The sequence below is a fragment of the Plasmodium malariae genome, assembly GCF_900090045.1.
Source record: "Plasmodium malariae genome assembly, chromosome: 7".
Classification (NCBI taxonomy): domain Eukaryota; phylum Apicomplexa; class Aconoidasida; order Haemosporida; family Plasmodiidae; genus Plasmodium; species Plasmodium malariae.
In genome coordinates this window covers 1,513,766-1,534,827 of record NC_041781.1, presented here as the reverse complement: position 1 = coordinate 1,534,827, position 21,062 = coordinate 1,513,766, and the positions used below count along the sequence as shown (strand labels likewise).

Here is a 21,062-nt window from a genome sequence, read left to right as displayed (position 1 = left end):
AAAAAAATCCAAAGCATACACACAAAACATGTAACAGAAGAGAAAAATTATTATAAAGAAAATATGTACACATTACGTATTACAAAATACATCAATTAGGAAAAAAACTGACTAAACAGTTTCTTGTAATTGCCAAGGATTGAGAGGCTATTTGTTTGCTCCTTTTTTTCTGATTCATTCGGAGGATTTTCATTTTTTGGAATTTTTAAATTATATTTATTTAAAAAGAGATTATAAATATGTTCTTTTATATAACTTTTATAGAAAGATAAATTATTATGATTAGTTGTACTTAAGTTTAGAGCTAAATTTACTGAATCGACTTCATTCTCACTATTAATGAGTGTATAATACCAATAATATTTTTTACTTATATTTTTTCTTTCTTCCTCTTCTCTAGAATTGTCATTTACTTTATTTGAGCTAAAGTAATTAAGTAAATGTTTATATTGAGTTAAGTTTTCCTTTATATGTGTAAACTCAACATTTCTGGATTTACTTGACTCGCCTCTTTCGCGTGTTATATTTAGTCGCTTTAAGTTGTATGGAATATTTCTTCTCAATTTCTCACATGGTACATTTTTTTTTTTTCCCTCATTATATACTTCTTCTACGTGTACTCCTTCCCTCTTCTTGCTACCCTCCCTGTTAGGGAAAAGCCTCGTCTTTTTGGTCGTTATACCTTCGTTGTTCTGGTTATGCGCCTGCGGTGGGCTACAACTCCGTCCCTTGTCGCTTCCACTACTACTACTACTACTACTACTACTACTACTACTACTACTACTACTACTGCTGCTACTAGTACTACTAGTACTTATAATATGAGTTCTACTGGTTACCCCATGCTTTCTTCCCCCCCTTCTCATGTACATCTCCTCTTTTAAATCTCCTCTGATCTTAGATACATAGAACTTATCCAGATCACCCAGAAAGTAGCAACTACCGATTTCACTCACCTCTCTATATAAAGAACTATTCGTTTTACTTCCATTTTTAGTTGTAGTATCCATGTAATTCTCTTCTTGAGGAACATCAACATATAAGGGATGATCACCACTCCCAAGTATGTTCGACTTCAAAATACTTGCAAACACGTAAAATACGGTAAGAATGTTTTTATTTTGTTCTATAATTCTGGATGACAATTTAAAGTTTGTCTTAAAATTTCCAGCTATGCTTAGAAATATATATATATAAGCAAGCAAATAATCATTTGAACAATTTATAATATACAAATAAAAAACAAATAAGTGTATAACATTAAAATAAAACATAATTTTTATTAAGTTCATATCACTGTCAATGAGGTATAATAAATTCTCGTCTATTTTTCTAATTATAAAAGAGGGGTAATAATAGAATACGTATGAGTTACTACTACTAATATGATGCATATTTTTTTTATAAATTTCCAAAAAAAAAAGAAATTTTTTTTTTTCATTTTTTTTTTTTTTTTTCCCAAATATATATTTATCATCTTTTTCGCTTTTTAAAGAATTTCCATTTGAATAAAAAAAATAGCATTTTTGTGAATTGTTCCAATTCTTTTTATTCATCTTTAATTTTATGTCTTCATTATGTACATCCACCCTCTCCTCCCTCTTTAACGGTTCAACGTGAGGCCCTCCTTCACCGTGCCCATTGCTATGACTTCTAACACTACTAATTCCATTCGATTGATTTGTAAAATTGTTTGCACATTCGAAGTTTGCAGTGTAGTCGATGTTGTTATCTCTCATATCATGCTTCCCCCCGGCTTCAACAAGAGAATGTAAAAAATTAATTACGCTCAACACGAACTTGTCAAAATATACATTTTGTTCTGTGTTGATTCGTATCCTGCGTGTATGAGCGGGAGTTTGTAAATATACATTTTTTTCTTTTTTATTTTCCCTTTTCTCTTCGTTATAACTAACCCTTTTCATGTAAGTCTTTTCTATATAATTTTTAAACTTATTAATTGTTTTGTTCATTTTGACAAAATTTTTAATTTTTTTTATGTGTCTATTTTGTATTACTTTCTTTCTTTCTAATTTTATTACAATGCTTTCTTCGTCTGTTCTGTAACTGTTCATCCTTTTCCTTTTCCTCTCCTCCTTTTGTTTCACTATATCGTCGTTCCTAATGCAACTGCGCGGGTGAAAGCGACTGCCATTAGCAGCATCGTTAGAGGTGGTATCATCCGCATCACTGTCAATGTCAACCCCTACAAGAATATTTCTACTTGTACGTGTACTTCTATCACTATAACTATATTTACTTCTATTTCTACTTCTATTTCTACTTCTATTTCTACTTCTACGTGTACTTCTACCTCTACTTCTACCTCTACTTCTACCTCTACTGCTACTTTTTCTTCCACTTCTTCTTCCACTTCTTCTTCTACTTCTATTCCTATTCCTATTCCTATTACTTTTTTTATTTTTATTTTTATTTTTTCTTCTTTTTCCAAAAAAAAGGAGTAAACAGTAATAACTATCAATCACTTTAAATAAATTATGAAAAACATTCTTTTCAGCATAGAATTTCCCAGTCGGTGCGTCTGCGCCTATTTTTTCCATATACTCGTACTTGCTCTTTTTTAGGCGCACTTTGATTTTTTCATACTCGTTCATAATTTCTTTTAAGTGCTCCATGTTTGTAAAACGTCGTATTTATGATATAGCCCCTATGGCATCATGCAAACGTAACAATATACCATATGAATATAAGAACAAATGCCCTTATGAAAACAATATAAATATAGTTGTAAATATTTCAAGGCTTTGTTCAACATGTGCTATTACATATAGATGGATAGTATTATGCTGTACCCATTTGTTCCGCAGTTAAAAGGAATGTATGCAAATGTCCTTTTCAGCATTCTGCTTGTTAATACTCAGAGGATTACGAATATAACTGTCCACATGTAGACACGTATACATGTACATATGCATAAATATGTATGCATATGCATGGATATGTGTACATATGCATGGATATATTATGCTGCATAACCCTTATATGAACTTTTATTTTGCAAAAATTTGAAATATCCCAAAAAAAAAAAAAAAAAATATAAACTAAAAAATAAAATAAAATAAAACAGTATTAATGATAATATTGATAATAAACAAGCAACTAAACAAATAAATGGCCAACCATATAAACAATTACGTATGCAGTTACTTATGTTATCACTTCTGCAATCTTACATGTAGTCGACTATGCAAATAAAATTGTTACCTAATGCCTATATGCTGGGAGGATATAAGCACACCATCGTAACTACTCAAATTTTGTACTTGAGAAATTTTAAAATTGTTTACAGGTAATTCATGTGCATATGACACTGAACAATATAGTGTAGGTGAAAATTTATACTTGTATACTTGATACATATACGCACACTTTCAAAAAATTTTATTTTATAAAAGGGAAATAAAAAAAAAAATATATATATATTCAACGTCCCGGATTACATATAGGAGTATTATAATGTTACTGTATTTTTGCTTTGCAATTTTTTTATTCTTTTTACACAAAATGATGCACAAATTAATTCGCGAAAAGTGGTATACTTGCTCACACACACATATATGAATAAATAAATATATAAATATATATATAAATATATATATAAATATATATATAAATATATATATAAATATATATATAAATATATATATAAATATATATATATATATATATATATATATGTACATTTCGCAGGGATGCGTCGGCATTTACCCCTACCTTCAAAGTTCATCTCGTTTTTACTTATGAAAAGGCTTGACGCTTATAATAATAGATAAAGTACATACATACAAATATACGCACATATATTTTCATACACGCATACATTGCACATATGGATGCGTTTGCTACAAAACCTTGTTCCTATTCACTCATATGATATTTTTTTAATGAACTTTTAATGCATAACCATAGTAGTTTACTTTCCTATCATAGTTCTTCAGGACAACATTTCGTTCTTAATTTTCCTTTAACAATACATGTAATATATGTCGCTTAATTAATTAGAGAAAAAAAAAAAAAAAAAAAAAAAAAAAATACAATATATATAACATAAAATATTTACGTAAGGTTAATAAATTCAATATATCCAATATACCCAATATAAATGATATGTTTAATATATTCAATATATTTAATATATTTAAGATATACAATTTCAACACATTAAGCATATTTACCATATCAAAGAATTATGAACATTATTAAAACACTAAAAAGATAAATAATGAAGTAATGATGAAAAAAAAAAAAAAAAAAAAAGAAAAAAAAAATTATAACTTCAATAAAATATGTCACAAAAGATGAAATGGTGATAGAGGGTATTTGTTACCTATCATTTTAATTTTTTAATATATGCGTAATTATTCTTATAAGTACATATAAAAGCATACACACATACACATATATATATACATATGTATATATACATATAAATACGTATAAATACATACACACATATATATATATATATTCATATGGTATGTTAAAAAATCTTTTCCTCGTTTTATCTTCTTTCAAATGAGTGCAACAACAGGAAGCTTGGCTATATGTATATGTACAATTAAAAAATTATAAATTAGTATTAACTTTTTATGTATACATAACATGCGTAGTTATATATTCATAACGTAACTAAACTTGAAATACACATATTTAATTTATACATACATATATATATATATATATATATATATATATATACATACAAATGTACGTAATTTAATTATTAAGAAGGGTGTAGTTTTAAAAGCATTTCTCTAATATTTTGTTCCCATGTCCGCACAATTTCACTTGGCTTCATATAATCTCAACTTCTTATCTTCTAATTTTCTCTTCTTTTGTCCCATCTTTCCTTTTTTTTTTTTTTTTTTTTTTAAATTAATGAAATTCTAACGACAGTCTAAAAAAACCCTAATTCTATTGTCATTCAAGAAACCACCATCATACATTCGTACTGCATCTGAAGCTGATTCATTTTTTTCATACTCGATACTCACAATTCCAGTTAATTTTCTCTATCACATAAGTAAAGAAGAAAAATAGAACATGTATTCAATATGTACGACACAATGCGAATTTCAGTAGGGTAAAAATATAAATATATATAAAAATATGTTCATATATATATATATATAAACAAACAGGAAAACACAGGGGAACTACTCTACTATAGCAAATGGTACATAATCGTATATAATTGTAAACAAAATTAACATCTTATTAGGAATGAAAAAAAAAAGGTACAAAATTAAAAAAAAATTTACATTTTCGTTCCAGCAATCGATAAATTACATGAACACGCAAGGTACAAGCATAATGAAAAAAAAAGATAAAAAAGCCATACATTTTACATTTATATGTACACATATGTACACATATGTACATATATATATATATATATATATATACATATATATATACATGCATGTGTTACTGTCCTGTGCACGTTGATATGCGCATATGGACGTTTTTGTTTTGCCTTACTTTTTCATTCATGAGTATCTGCACATCGACAATTTTTCCCGTTTCTTGAAAAGCCGAGAAAATATCTTCAGCATTCAAGTATGTCGGAACGTTTGTCACAATTATTGTATTATTTTTATGCGTGTCTGAAAAGGTAGAAAACAAATGACAAGTATTATTCGTAGGAAAGTTTATGAGATGGAAATAGATTGCAATAAACAGATATATGAATTATTATAATAAAATGCTTTACAAGATTATTTCACGAAAAGATGCACACACGCACACATACACATATACACACACACACATACACATATACACACACACATATACACACACCCACATACACATATACACACACCCACATACACATATACACACACCCACATACACATACACACACATACACACATACACACACACGCGCAAATAAAAACAAACTGCGCAAACACTTCCAATAACTTGCTCCTTTTTTACCATATATATTCTTATTATTATTAAAGGGGGGCATATGTTTTTCGTAAAAATTGTTTTGGTAAGTATTAGGGTAAGGCATATTATTGTTATAAGGAGTAAAATTATTGTTCATATAATATGGAGGGGGGCTTGGATTATACATGGGCATTTTATAAGATGGAATTATTTTACTATTATTCATATTATTGTTAATCATGTTATAATTTTGATTAATACTCTTATTGTTTTTTTTGTCCAGAATTTTTTTCCCCTAAATATAAATAAAAAAAAAATTTACATACATGTATATACATACATATACATACATACATATACATATACATACATATACATATACATACATATACATACATACATACATATACATACATATACATATATACGAATATATGTACTGTTTTAAAAATATCAGCATAAAACAACACATTTTCCACGGCTCATTTTGTCTTTCCTCATTCTGATGCATTTTTGTATGTACCAGTATAATGCTTATCGTATCGCCATCCAAAGTTTTGTTGTTCATAGTACTTATAGCATTATCACACGAATTTTTATTATCATATTTTACATATCTGTAAAAGGTGCATAACGAAGGTAAGAAGTGAGTGGTACATAATCAATAGTTCGAAGAGAGTTATACATAACTAGAGGTGATGAATGCAGAATAAACGGTTGGAGTTGATGCGTCTACACAACTGTGTGTACACAAAATTGCAACAAAATGCAGAACTGTATACAGATTAAATCATAATATGGAAAAAAAAGCTTACGTAATTTTCTTGTCATTATCATGAAAAATATTATATATTCTTCCAAATTTACTAAACTCTTTTTTATACAATTCTAGATTATTGCTGTTAACATTTGAAATAATTATACTATGCAAATACTTTTGACCTGTGGGGGGAAAAAAAAAAAAAAAAAAAATATTATATTACATTGTTACACTACACCATTACATTACATTATTACGTTATATTATTCTGTGCTATACGAATGTAAATATATGAAAATTATTACACAAACACAATAATATTCTTTTCATTCCATTTTAGCTCTTTTCTTCCAACGAGAAAAGTAAACATTCAATTGAACAATATATGGTACAGTTATAAATGGTTCTCTTATCCAATTTTCCCCAAAAACATACCTGAATTTTTTTCTATAAATTTATTAACAATTTTTTTCTCATTTGGGGCTTTCTGATTAACTTTAATATTTTCCTTCTCTATGAGTTCATCTAAACTCATATCAATTTTGCTTTTTATACTCATTATGTATAAATATTAGCATACCTCTCTCTTTTTTTTTTTTTTTTTTTTTTTTTTTCCTTCGTTTATTTTATTATTATTTTTTTTTTATCAAAAAAAAAAAAAAAAAAAAAAAAAATACATTTACCGCTAATAATTTAAAACTGTTCGAGATTAACAAAAATTGAAACAACAGAATGTTAACATGGGCATAAATATATACATATATATATATATATATATACATACACGCTCAGCTAGTATTATATAACTATTTACATTTACATACATACATTATACATTTACGGTAAAGTTGTACGCATAATATATATATGTATATGTATATATATATATATATATGTATATATATAGATAGATATATATATATATAGATATATATATATATATATATAGATATAGATATAGATAGATAATAATATGTTTTATAAATAAAAAAAATCTTCGCGTTTTTATAAAACCTTAAAAATTAGCATAACAGCAGTTTTACTTCTCTTTCATTTTTATATGTAAATCTTTTGGGCTTCTCAAAAAAGGAATACTTTTTCTTTTAATTAGCCATGAAAAATTATATTTTATTTTCAAAATATATAAAAAAGCAGAAATTAAAAAAAAAAAAAAATTTCTATAAATGTTCATATATTATACAGCATATATTTTTTATACATATAAAATAAATACGTACATGTATTATGTATATATATATATATATATATATATATATATATATATATATATATATATATATTCGTATGATGCATACATATGATGTATATGATATAATGTATCACTACAGCTTAGCACAGTTTTTATCGAAACATGTATGTTTTACCTATTTATTATTATATATCATTAAAAAGCAAAAGTCATTAATTCTTAACAAAAAACTTAATGAATACGTGTAAACATAAATATACATATACATATATATATATATACATATACATATATATATATATATATATATATATATATATACATATACATATATATACATATATATATATACATATATATATATACATATATATATATATTGCGCTTATTTTTATAAAAACGCCATTATTAGTAAAACATATATTGTTCTTAATTTAAAATGGGGAAAAAAATTCATTTTTCAGAGAAAATATTAAAAACGTTTTTTCATATTTTTATTTGTTTTCTTTTCACATGTTTAATATTTTTTTTTTTTTTACAATTTTTTTTTTATTTAAAATTTTGCATACGTACAAAAATATATATTTTGTAAATATATATATATATATAAGCAAATTGTAAATATATATATATATATAAGCAAATAAATGGTATGAAGGTAGTACATAATTATGTTTATATATTTTTTTTTTTTTTTTTTTATTTTGCACAGAGCGGGGGAGATTATATGTAGTTACTTGCTTTTACACTTACATTTTTGATAGAACGTTATATGTAAATAATACATACTTATGTATATACATGTAAGCATATGTATATTACTGATACGATGATACAAAAATTATTGTATCAGTTTATCCCTAGCTTGACATTTTATCTTTTCTCTTTTTTTTTTTTTTGTAAAGACGGCTATGAATAACTAAAGCATGCATAACATAGTATGCGTATTATATACATACATACATAAATACATAAATACATACATACATAAATACATACATACATAAATACATACATACATAAATACATACATACATAAATACATACATACATAAATACATATGTATGTATGCTAATAATTAATGTATAACTATACCTTAATATGACAATTGTTCAAAGGTTTTACATATAAATGAATTGAGTTTTATATAGGGAGATAACTAATTTTTACTCGAAAAAATAAAATAAAATTTTTTAAATTATTAGGTTATAAGGGAAAAAAAAATAAAATAAAATAAAATAAAATTTTGTACTATTCTTGAGTATTATGTATCATTCGTATGTATATATGAATTTATACAAATGATGTTTTTTGTAAATATAGCATTTCAGGCAATGGAAAAAAAAAAAAAAATATATACTAAATGATAAATTCTTTTTTGTATATTAATGAGTTTATTAAAAAAAAAAAAATATATATATACATATTTATATATATATATATATATATATATGTACTTATGAATATACATATGTGTATACATATGAGTATACATATGAATATACATGTAAATTTCCTGCGTTTTTTTGCTCTATTATTTCTCGTAAATTTTATTTTATATATTTTTTTCTCTATATTTGTACAATTATTAATCTCGGCACATGAGTTTAAAATATGACCCTGACCCTGTTATATTTTATATACCACTTTTTACCATTTCTGTAAAAACCTGACTATATATATAACGTGTATACACATATATAATATATATATGTATATATATATATACTTGACACACTTATATATATGCTGCTTTTATATATGTGTTATAATGTGCGTGGCGCCCTCTTTTGAGATGGGGAAGAAAACAACTTGAACCTTTTTCTTCAATTTTTTAATCATCTGTATGTTTTAAAAAAAAGGGAAAACATAAAAGAAGTATAACGCGAAATACGAAGTAACAACAGGAAAATATTGATGAAATAAATATGGTTTATTCTACAAATCGGGAAAATTTTTTTTTTTTTTTTTTTTCCCTCCTCCATATGTACCTTTTTTTTATATACGTTTTGTTTATTGCATTAACCTTCCCAAGCATTATGTCCATACATATGTGCGCTCTACATGAGCTATTATATAAATAAGTATATATATATATATGTATTATATACCCGCGTGGGCCATCCTAAGGTGGTGCACGAAGCAGTGTATTGTACTTACCTTACACCATGATGTGTTGGATGAGAAACATCCCTATTTTTTTTTTTTTTTTTTGGTCCTCCCGTCATATATTTAATAATATGTATTTTTTTTCATTATCTGAATATGTCTTTCTTTTTTGCTTGTCAAATTTTGGCAAATGATCATCACATAAATTATATTTTAAAATATGGTTATATCGTTCTCTTAATTCGCTTAACTCTTTGTTAAGTCTGATCAAATAAAAAAAAAATATATATATTATATATACGTAAACGTGTAAATGTACATATACAAATATGTGTATACCCATGCAAAGATCGGTTCCCTTTTGCGTATTCCGAATATTTTTTAAAAATTTTAATTGCTCTTCCTTACTTTATTTTTTCCACACTATCAAACTGTTTACTTATAAGGTACTACAAGAGGAGGCGAGGAAAAATTGAAAAAAAAAAAAAAAAAAAATGTACGTAAAAAAATCAGTCTGAATATGATTTTCATTGGTGCATATACTATTTCACTATTTTTAAACACTTGCACAGGTATACAAATATTATATATATATGTATGTATGTGCATATTTAAATATATGTGCTGCCGGATGGACGCAATTTTTCAATTTGGCTTATTTTCCCTTGTTTCCTTTTTGCGCCCCCTATTACCTCATGATACCCCAAATTTGTTGAAAATTCGTTTAGGTATATGGATCTGCAAAGAGAAGAAACAAAATGAAAAAATTGCACACATGAATATGTATACATATATGTAAACGTACATGTCCAATATTAACCTATACATAGAATATATACATATAAGTACATATATATATTAACGTGGCATGCACACTAAAATTCTGAATGCATGTACCTGTTAATTCTGTTAAGGGAACTATAATAATTTAGCTCTATTTTTTTTATCTCGTTCATTAACTTTCTATCTCTGTATTTAATACACCGAGAAAACAAGATCTTCAAAAAAAAAAAAAAAAAAAAAAAGAAGATAAACATGTGTTACGCGTATATTAAGCATTTGCTACATATGTGATACGCACGTGTTAAGCGTAAATTTGGTAAAAAAAAGAGTTGAGGATAACACCAAGTGCAATTCTTGCGCCACTGTCGTACGTTTCATTTTGTTTAGTTTCTTACATAATGTGGTTTACATGTGTGTAAACGAGTAAATTTATATTTCCTGCTTTGTACATTTTTTTGATATTTTTTTGTTACGCATGTATCTAAGTTATTATAATAATTTAAGCATAAATTGACATACGTTTTTTTCGTACTAAATTTATTCTTATCACTTAATATATCATTTTCTTGTGAAATATAACTGGAAATATTATCATCAGTGTATATATTATTTTTTTGCTCATCATATATATAATTCTTATCATATGATATATGGACATACTTATCTTCATATTTTTCATTACTCTCTACGTTGTTAATTACTATTTTATTTTTATACACATTTTGGGGGTTATTTATGTTTTCCCGTTCATATTTGTGGTATATGTCCACCTGGTTAGAGGAACTACCACTACTGTTACTGTTGCGGCTACTATTATTATAACTATTATTACTACTATTAATATAATTATTACTATCACTATTATTGTGCTTATAATTTAGCGCTTGTCTATCCTTTTCATTTCCATCATCTGGTTCTTTTTCTTTCAAACTGTCTTCAGACGATTTTATTTTATTTTTACCTTTCTGTTTTTCTTCCAATACATAATTTATATAACGTGGTTTAAGTGGCAGATTAATTTTGTAAATATAACTGTGCAAGTCGTTCAAGTTGTAGCCATACCTCTTTTCAAAAATGTTTATGTTTCTCCCATCGACATTCTGTAAAACGGAAACGCATGAAAATGAATGCATATAATGAGCTCAGTGGAAGGGCAGCATGCAGGAGTAGCATGAAGAAGCAGCACAATAAAGTAATATCGTAAAAAACGTAAATTAAAAAAAAAAAAAAATTACATAAAAAATGTAAAAAAAAAAAGCATAAAAAGTACGTAAAAAATACATAAAATAGTTACATAAAAAATCCATAAACATATATATTTTAACATTTTCCTTATATCCTATAAAATTTCCCATGACACTACTAAGATAATAAAACGTATAAGCTTAAAATCGCATATATTTACATGCTTTTACATGATGTAATTTATACATATTCTCATCACATTGTTAATTTGTCCTTATAAATATTACATGAACTGTTCATAATTTTATGAACATGTCAACAATATTAGGTAATAAAATTTTTCAGCAATTTATAGTTTCTGACTTGAGGGAAAAGCAAATAAACTGTTTTTTTTTTTGTTTTCTAACGAAAAAACGAAAAAAAAAAAAAAAAAGAGCATACACAAAATTATACCTACCTTTTATTTTGTGCATATGTGGCACACCCCTCCTTTAAAAAAAAAAAAAAAAAAAAACATACATATATATATATATATATATATATATATATATACATATCAAATGTAGGAAGTGATACAAACTGAAATATTTAAGCAAAAATGAATGCCAGCATTTTTATTAATATTTTACAAAGTATTGAGGTGAGTAAGTTTTATAAAAGTTTATGAAATAATTCTTCATTCTAACAAGTTACAAGGAAGGTCAACAAAATTTATGCTCTCATGGGCGTGACCAGGCGGTAGCACATGAAGACATACACGGGTGTTCGTCAAAAATGGAAAGAAGTATATAAATACATATATAAACATACATACATATATATACATACATACATATATAAACATACATATATATACATACATACATACATACATGCACATATGTAAATGTAACAACAAAAAAAAAAAAAAAAAAGGCGTCGCATTTAATTAAAAAATACAGTAAACGCGGGCAACTCGTATATTTGATCTTATTTTATTTTTATTTTTTTTTTTCACAACATCGGCACTAGAATGTACATCGTAACATGTGCACTACAAGTGTTCATAAAAAGGAGCAACCCACATGTTAAGCACAACTAACGACGTAACAATAACTGTGTTATCTCATTTTCCCGGAAAATGAGTCTAAACAGAATATACATATATGAATGTGTACGCATTTGCATGTGTACGTGTGATCGTGTACATAATATAACTCGTAATGTATTTCTGAGGAATTGTTTCACTTCCTCAAGTAGTCGGCTCGGTATTCACTTCTTCTTGCGCATGTAATAGGTGCCCCCTAGCAACAAATCGGAAACATCGGATTCGTAATTCTCATTGTCTATCTGATAATTTAATAACGTTTCAAACGTGATATCACCTTTTTCTTTTTCTATTTGATTCATAATATTACATGTGTTATCAAGTGAATTTAATATATCGGATAAGTTTGTATCTTCATCAACTATTTCTGTTTGTTTAAAATTACTTTCTCGTTCTATACGTACATGATTATTCATCTCATTGTATGTTTTAACATATAAATCATAATAGTCATAATAGTTAGCATTTAAATAGTCAGATATAAGTTTTTCGGCAAAGTATATATCATGATATTTATAGAGTTTTGCATGATTTTCAAAATGAAATTTATCAATTTTGCTGTTAATTCCACAGTCCAACTGGAAATTGTTATTTATGAACCGTTCAAGAAGTTTACTATTGGTCAGGCAATTATCACCCCTACAAACGTTACTGCCACTACAGCGGTTACTACTGTGCTTCTCATCTTTATCATACACGTAAATGATCTGTGATACGTCATTTGTTTTGTACAGGTTGGTTCTATCGAGCGTTTTGTGTATTTCTATATGTGTGGACAGTTCAAGTAAAACACCATAAAATTTCTTATTTATATTTTTAAAATGAATTAAGAAAAATCTTGAATTTAATAAACTCGTTGGTTCTATTTCTAGCTCCAAATTTTTTTTTAATAAATATTTTTTTATTTCATTTGCAACAGTTAATGGAAATCTTATTATGCATGCCTTATCTACATCATTTTCGAGCATAAATACATTCCCTCCCTTCCCATTCTTGTATTTACAATTTTGGCTATAGTCATCGCTATAATTGAAACTATTATTCTTATTAATACCACTGCTAATTCCATTAATCATATTTACGTTTTCGTTGTTATTACTATTCGTATGAATACCGCTATGATCGTTCATATTTACACTGTTATTAATGTTTTTGATGCCTACATTGTTCTTTACCTTCTCCTCCACATTCTTTATCTCATTTATAATTTTTATTAGGTCCGTATCATTCATGAAGTATATTTCTTGCAAGTCCTTGTAGTGAAAAGCTCCTCCCCTGATATCTTCAATGAGGCTCCTACGCGAAAAAAATAAAAAGAAAAAGAATAACATGAGTGATGAAAAAATGTAAGAATTGCAGGAAGTGTAGGTCATATGAAGTGTACGCGTAAGACATAAGAATTGTATAAAATACATAAATAACTCTGGTGTACATATGTATCCAGGCTACAATAAAATCAAAGCATCTGCACAAGTAGATATCAACTAAATGCGTTCACTTGTGCCAAGAGCAAATTTTTTACAAGGAGTAAATATATGCATACATTCATAACAATACGCAGTTCATCTTTTTGCATATAGCAATTTTCCTCTTGGGTGAACATGCTCTATATATTCATAAACGAACTGGATGAGCATTACGTTTACTATTTTCATATATTCATTTCGTTCATATCTTTTTATTAAGATCATATCTTCACTAGTCGTTGATTTTACTTTTTTATTTATTTGCTTACAGTGCTTCGGAAACCTCCTTCGAATTTGCTTTAATCTTCGAATAGCCATTGCCTACAGGATATGCATTGATATAATTTTCATTTTTTGTATTAGTATTTATGTTAAGCGATATTTTTATAGTATTTTCTTTTTTCTTTTCCATCTTTTGTTTTAAAAAAATAGGAAGAAAAATAGGAAGAAAAATGGAGGAAAAATGGAGGAAAAATGGAGGAAAAATGGAAGAACAGTGCAGGAAAAACTCAAAGAAAAATGGAAGAAAAAAAAAAAAAAAAAAAAAAAAAAAATTCCTCCAATTTTATTTCCGAAACTTTAATTTCATTTTTTGCAAAATATTGCGGTATTTTTGGAAAAAATTAAGTCAATTTTTCTGCAATTTTTCTGCAATTTTTCTGCAAATTTTTTATTATTTTTTAAACATTTTTGCTTGAACTTATTTTTGAATTTTTTAAGCTTATTTTTTCTTGCATTTTTTTGTAGTTTCCTTTTTTTCCTTTTTCAAGTACTCGCGGAAATGGGGTACATGTATGCATACACATTAATACATACATGCATATTCACATACATATACATATATATATATGTACATATATATATATATATATATATATATATATATATATATAAATTTAAAAAAATACCGAGTGCCATCAACCACTTATATACATATCTATATATATGTATATGTACATATGTAAACATAAATATTTTTACTTGCGCATAATTCCAACAACCAAGGCAAAAAAGAGTTTAATCAAAGTATACTGGAGGAAGGAAAACAGCAGGACAGAAAGGCAAATATATATAAGCAAACGTACTCGTATGCGTGTATGTACGTATACACATACGTACGTACGCTGGGATGTGTTCATGCATGTATATATATGTTCGCGCTTATTATTACACGTAGTTTATCTTAAAATAAAGACCGTTCAGCAGATATTTTTTCGTTGTGTTTCCTTACAAAATAAACGAGGGGGGTGGGTCATATATATTACACAGGAATGAAACTTCTTTTAGTAAAACTTGCTCTATAATTAGCGATATGCGTATATGTTCGTACGTTCGGGTGTAAATGTAAATATGTATATATACGTATTGCTTTCATCGATGGTTATATTTTCATTTTCCCCTGGCACCTCATAACATGTTCACTGAATGGATAAGTAGTGGTTAAGTAATGGCCTTGTAATGACTACGTAATGGCTAAGTTGTGGTTAAGTAATGGCCTCGTAATAACTACGTAATGGCTAAGTTGTGGTTATCTAATAGCTAAGTATCACCTCGAACCGCTGCCGCTTCTCAAATGCTGATAGGATTGCATCAAATATTCCTTTAGCTGCTCATACGTTTTTGTAAGATCGTCATTTACTAAGAACATGTTAAAGTCTATGTTATTAGCTTCATCTAGTTCTCGATTTAATTCGTACATTCTTTTATTTATTTGTTCGGGATTCTCGGTATTTCTTTTTTTTAATCTGCTTAATAGTATATCAGTATTGGGTGGTTTTACAAATATGTATATTCCGTTACTAACATAATTACATTCCTTCAGTTGTTTAACTCCGTTAATATTCATTTCAAATAAACATATTTTATTTTCCATTTCTGCCTTGTCATATTCACTCTTTAATGTTCCATATAAATTATTTGCATAATTATCATGCTCCAAAAAAAAATTTTGCTTTAACTTTAATTCAAAGTCTTCTTTATTTAAAAAATAGTAATCTATTCCATCTCTTTCATTTTCTCTCTTTTTTCTAGTTGTACAACTCACTGAAAAACGAAAAGAAGATGGAAAATCTTTGAGGAGCATCTTTATAAGCGTACCTTTCCCTACTCCAGATGGGCCACAGATAACTAGTGGGGCTATTTTTGGCATGGACCCAGGATTTACTCGACTTACCAGTTCGTTTTATATGTTCCTTTTACGTGTTCGTTGTACAATGCTTTCGCTTTTATTGCTTCCACGTTTATTCTGCAGCGTCTCCTTGCACTATTGCAGAAATATGGTACTACAGTACTACGCTACTACAGTACTACGCTACTACAGTACCACGCTACTACAGTACCACGCTACTACAGTACTACGCTACTACGTACTACGTACTACTACAGTACTACGCTACTACGTACTACGCTACTACAGTACTACGCTACTACTACGCTACTACTACTACGCTACTACAGTACCACGCTACTACAGTACTACGCTTCTACAGTACCACGCTACTACAGTACTACAGTACTACGCTACTACAGTACTACGCTACTACAGTACTACTACAGTACTACGCTACAGTACTACGCTTCTACAGTACTACGCTACTACAGTACTACGCTACTACAGTACTACGCTACTACAGTACCACGCTACTACAGTACTACGCTACTACAGTACTACGCTTCTACAGTACTATACCCCCTCAATGAATACGCATATATAAACATACATCTATATGCGCGTGTGCCCTACGTACCCCCGTTGCGTTCGCGCTGTGGTGATCTCTTTCTTTTATGAATTACGTGTATATAGATACATTTAAACAGACATGCAAGAGCTAGAACGACTACAGTGAAGGTAGAAATTTACTTTCTGTATGAGAAAGCAATATATACATAATGATAATCCCCGAAAAAGCTACTCTGTTGGTACGCTAAATATCTACCTTTATGCTGTGTATTCGCATATGTGTACTTATATATAATGTTCTGTACGCATAACGCTACAAAGCTTAATGCCTTGAAGTAAAAAATTGTACTATCCTAAAAGAAACACAAATGAATCAATGAAGATGTACAAAATAAATCAAAGATGAAACTTAGCTGTACGAAATGGTACGTAATCGTACGCATTGCATATAAAATTTGCTTCAATGGCTAGTTTCTTCCCTTATACTGTAGAAATACAATAAAGCTGTTTTAATTATTTTTACACTTTATACGTTGTACTACCCTCGTCATACTTCAAACGTTAAGTTTTGCACTATGCTTTACTTTTTCCACTTTATCGTTTGATGTTTCTTTCCCTTTTTTTTTTTTTTTTTTTTTTTTTTTTTTTTTCATTTCTTCTTTACTAGTCCTTCTACTTCACCCCTTAGTGAAGAATCTTGCTTCTTCCAGAGGCCGACAATTGTAAGTCCTCTAAAAAAATGTGCGTTTCGAAAATGGTAAAGGAAGGTATTATGTTTAATATGGGCTGGGAGAGCAAATGAAAAAAAAAATAAAATAAAAATAAAAAAATAAAAAAATAAAAATAAAAAAAAAAAAAAAAAATAAAAATAAAAAAAAAAAAAAAAAAAAAAAAAAAAAAAAAAAAAAAAAAAAAAAAATAAAAATAAAGAAAAAAAATAAAAATAAATTAAAACACAAAACACAAAACACAAAACACAAATCATAAAAAATAGCACAATGCAACAAAATTCAGGCACAAAAAAATTAATTTACGAAAAAAAAGGAGCCGCACAAAGTGGAGTTATGACTCTTAAAAGAATAGTTACAAATAAGTAAGTATGTGCAAGTGTTTGTATGTATATATGCATGTATGTATGCACGCATTATGTGTGCGTATATGTAACGTAAAGGCACATCTCTGTATACAATGAAGGCTTCTACAAGCAGATGGCGCTGCATTATCCTGCGGATGTATTTTTGTTCCAAAGGAAGATACCATTCCGTGGATTTATTTTTGTAAGCTGTTTCACTGTTAATTATTGCTGAAATGTTTGCTATTATATTATTTGCTTTCAATTTTTTTTTTTTTTTTTTTTTTTTCCCCTTGATATTTCTAACCAAATAACACAAATGGGTGAATGAATATATCAAAGAATGATATCCTTTTATTAACCTGTACCCTTAACATTCTTTCAAGTAAATCTTTAAACGAGTCAGAGAAATAGCTATACCGTTTGAACCGTTTACGTATATTAAATTTTTTACTTTTAATTATAAAAAAAATATGCACATCGTTATTGACATTACAAAAAGGATGTGTACCTGTTGATAAGATAAAAAGTGTTATTCCGATAATCCATACCAACTTAGAACACACATTTATTTTATTTTTTTTAAAATCTTCTAATGGTTTGAAAAGTGAAGTAGTCCCTCCTATATTTGCTTTCTCATTATACACTTTTTGGGAATATTCAAAATCAATTAATTTGATAAGAAAATTTCTGTTCATAATTTTTCCAAATTTTTTTATACTCCACTTATTCTTTTTATTACTATAACAAATTGTATTCAAGTTCTCCTTCTTTACATTTTTAACTACAATGTTAGATGGTTTGATATCACTATGGTATATCCTATGTTCGTATAGAAAAAGACATACCTTTAGTAACTGCCTTAAAATTTCGGCTATCAGGTACTCTGGGTACACATGCATACGCTTCCCTTTTTTGCGCCGCTTATCCCTCCGTACAATCGGCCATTCATCACGCCATTTATTCAAACCTTCTAGCTTATCCTCTGTGTCTGTCCCTTCATCCGCTACTACTTCCTTTACGCCCCTATCTAAATAGTAAGTTTTGTTACTATGCAAATTAACACCCTTAACTTTAGGGGTATTCGCAGTGTTACCTGTACACTCTTCTTCACAGTTAACGGAGGGGAGATATTTTCTATCGTTTTTGTACTCGTCGTTCTTCTCCTCCTTCCACTCGTCTTTCTTCTCCTCCTTCCACTCGTCTTTCTTCTCCTCCTTCCACTCGTTTTTCTTTTCTTCACTCCACTCATCTTTCTCCTCTTCATTCCACTCTTCTTTCCTCTCCTCATTTCCCTCGGTGGTATTAAAACAATCGGTGTGCATTGAAGTCAAAATATCGTTTCTAACAAATCCAAGCTCCTTTCTGTTCCTTGTATTTATTACACATGTCTTTATAAGCATATCTTCGAGCTGGAAAACTCTCTTTTGTTTATTCCATTTCATAAGTGAAACACCTCCGAACTTGTATAAAGTAACAATTTGGTTTTCATAGTAGTAATATGATTCTAAACTAATTATATTTTGATGAACTAAATGTTGTGTTAATTCTTTTTCTAGCTTTATTACATTTTCAAAACGTATATAACTATTGAAGAATGGGTTAAATACAGTTTCTTTGGGGCATTTATAGATCTTTTTAATTTTTCTCTTTAATATATATTTATTTTTTCTTTCACTATATTCCTTTACATAAACAATGCTTATCTTTTTATATTTTTTTGAACACAATGTATACTCACTTTGTACATTCATTAGTAAAGGACTGCACAATGATATTTCCTCGGCTTCAATTTTTCTCCATATATCAAGTTTCTCCTTCTCCTCGATGTGCACATCGTCCTGATTGTCCAGATTGACCACACTGACCACACTATCCATATTGTTACATTGTGCACTATTTCGTTTTCTCTTCTTCGTCCTACTTCCTTGCCTGTTCAAAACTTTTTCCTCGCTTCTAACCCTATCACTGTTAATCATGTTATTCCTTTTCATTATCCGAACTCTTTTGAGCACTTCTATATAGTCGTAACTGAATATAGTAAAGATTTTCCCCTTCATGTATCTTTTGTTAAATAAATTATTTCCCCAATTGTATTCCCTTCGTTTTGCTTCGTTTCGTACTTTTTTTTTTCTTTTTTTTTTCTTTCTCTTTTGGGATTTTCCGTAAACACATGCCTTTGTTTTACCTGACCCGTTCAGAAAATTATATCCGTCTTCTCTTTCTACCATCTCAAAGGGAGCAGCGATATGCCTTATTCTCCTCCTGCCGGGACGTCTTACACATAATATGTGCTCACTGTCACTTAGGCAATTTATATTTTCACTTGAGTTGTTCCCTTTTTTATAACTATCAAAGGAAAAGTCCGAAAAGTAGCTCGACGAGCCTCTATGCTTTTTGAAGAATTTGCGCTTCAAGTACACACTCATACTGCTGCAAATGTTAAGCCGTCCGCGAATATATGATCAGTTTTGCCTTTTCTGCATTTGCTTATTCCTTTTTTTGCTTATTTGACTATTCGTTTATTGCTTATTTGACTATTCGTTTATTGCTTATTTGACTGTTCGTTTATTGCTTATTTGACTATTCGTTTATTGCTTATTTGACTATTCGTTTATTGCTTATTTGACTATTCGTTTATTGCTTATTTGACTGTTCGTTTATTGCTTATTTGACTATTCGTTTATTGCTTATTTGACTATTCGTTTATTGCTTATTTGACTATTCGTTTTTTGTTTAATTATTATTAATTTTTTTTTTCTTATGTTTCACCTGACCGAGTCATCATTTTTT

General features: G+C 28.0%; 6 protein-coding genes across 6 annotated transcripts; all 6 read right to left on the bottom strand.

Annotated features, from left to right (window-relative positions):
- Positions 1-95: 95 nt before the first annotated feature.
- PmUG01_07040900 (conserved Plasmodium protein, unknown function) lies at positions 96-2,636 on the bottom strand (the record flags this gene model as incomplete). Its single annotated transcript, XM_029004162.1, has 1 exon — positions 96-2,636. The coding sequence occupies one exon, from the start codon at positions 2,634-2,636 to the stop codon at positions 96-98; it is 2,541 nt and encodes an 846-aa protein (XP_028860878.1).
- A 2,271-nt stretch (positions 2,637-4,907) lies between these two features.
- Positions 4,908-7,235, bottom strand: PmUG01_07040800 (RNA-binding protein, putative; the record flags this gene model as incomplete). Its single annotated transcript, XM_029004161.1, has 6 exons — positions 4,908-5,033; positions 5,503-5,627; positions 5,962-6,211; positions 6,440-6,533; positions 6,732-6,858; positions 7,112-7,235. 6 exons carry the CDS (start codon positions 7,233-7,235, stop codon positions 4,908-4,910), a joined length of 846 nt encoding a protein of 281 aa, XP_028860877.1.
- A 2,876-nt stretch (positions 7,236-10,111) lies between these two features.
- Positions 10,112-11,912, bottom strand: PmUG01_07040700 (conserved Plasmodium protein, unknown function; the record flags this gene model as incomplete). Its single annotated transcript, XM_029004160.1, has 5 exons — positions 10,112-10,259; positions 10,405-10,445; positions 10,689-10,734; positions 10,894-10,994; positions 11,175-11,912. 5 exons carry the CDS (start codon positions 11,910-11,912, stop codon positions 10,112-10,114), a joined length of 1,074 nt encoding a protein of 357 aa, XP_028860876.1.
- Positions 11,913-13,215: 1,303 nt separating this feature from the next.
- TAF7 (transcription initiation factor TFIID subunit 7, putative) lies at positions 13,216-14,929 on the bottom strand (the record flags this gene model as incomplete). Its single annotated transcript, XM_029004159.1, has 2 exons — positions 13,216-14,347; positions 14,787-14,929. 2 exons carry the CDS (start codon positions 14,927-14,929, stop codon positions 13,216-13,218), a joined length of 1,275 nt encoding a protein of 424 aa, XP_028860875.1.
- Positions 14,930-16,063: 1,134 nt separating this feature from the next.
- GK (guanylate kinase, putative) lies at positions 16,064-16,600 on the bottom strand (the record flags this gene model as incomplete). The annotated part of the gene is made up of 1 exon (XM_029004158.1): positions 16,064-16,600. The coding sequence occupies one exon, from the start codon at positions 16,598-16,600 to the stop codon at positions 16,064-16,066; it is 537 nt and encodes a 178-aa protein (XP_028860874.1).
- Positions 16,601-18,571: 1,971 nt separating this feature from the next.
- PmUG01_07040400 (serine/threonine protein kinase, putative) lies at positions 18,572-20,698 on the bottom strand (the record flags this gene model as incomplete). Its single annotated transcript, XM_029004157.1, has 1 exon — positions 18,572-20,698. One exon carries the CDS (start codon positions 20,696-20,698, stop codon positions 18,572-18,574), a length of 2,127 nt encoding a protein of 708 aa, XP_028860873.1.
- Between the last annotated feature and the right edge of the window lie 364 nt (positions 20,699-21,062).